Here is a 260-nt window from a genome sequence, read left to right on the forward strand (position 1 = left end):
CCGCGCTGGGCGGCGGCGGCAACCAGACCCTGGGCAGGATGCCCCGGCAGCCCCTGGAGCTGCAGGTGGTCACCATCCTGCTGGTGCTGCTCATCTGCGGGGTGGGCATCGCGGGCAACGTGATGGTGGTGCTGGTGGTGCTGCGCACCAAGCACATGGTGACCCCCACCAACTGCTACCTGGTGAGCCTGGCGGTGGCCGACCTCATCGTGCTGCTGGCGGCTGGGCTGCCCCACATCTCCGAAGGGGTGGGGTCTTTT

The 260-nt window shown here is 68.8% G+C and overlaps 1 protein-coding gene across 1 annotated transcript in view; it reads left to right on the plus strand.

The window, feature by feature from the left end:
* Positions 1-5: 5 nt before the first annotated feature.
* The window catches only part of LOC104626933 (thyrotropin-releasing hormone receptor-like), a gene marked incomplete at its 5' end in the record, with an annotated part of 8953 nt that continues 8698 nt past the window's right edge, over positions 6-260 (plus strand). The window contains one exon of the mRNA XM_010294982.1: positions 6-255. Coding sequence (XP_010293284.1) covers positions 6-255 — 250 coding nt within the window. The remainder of the gene's footprint in view (positions 256-260) is intronic.

This window comes from Phaethon lepturus, unplaced genomic scaffold (assembly GCF_000687285.1).
Source record: "Phaethon lepturus isolate BGI_N335 unplaced genomic scaffold, ASM68728v1 scaffold38559, whole genome shotgun sequence".
NCBI classification, from domain to species: Eukaryota; Metazoa; Chordata; class Aves; order Phaethontiformes; family Phaethontidae; genus Phaethon; species Phaethon lepturus.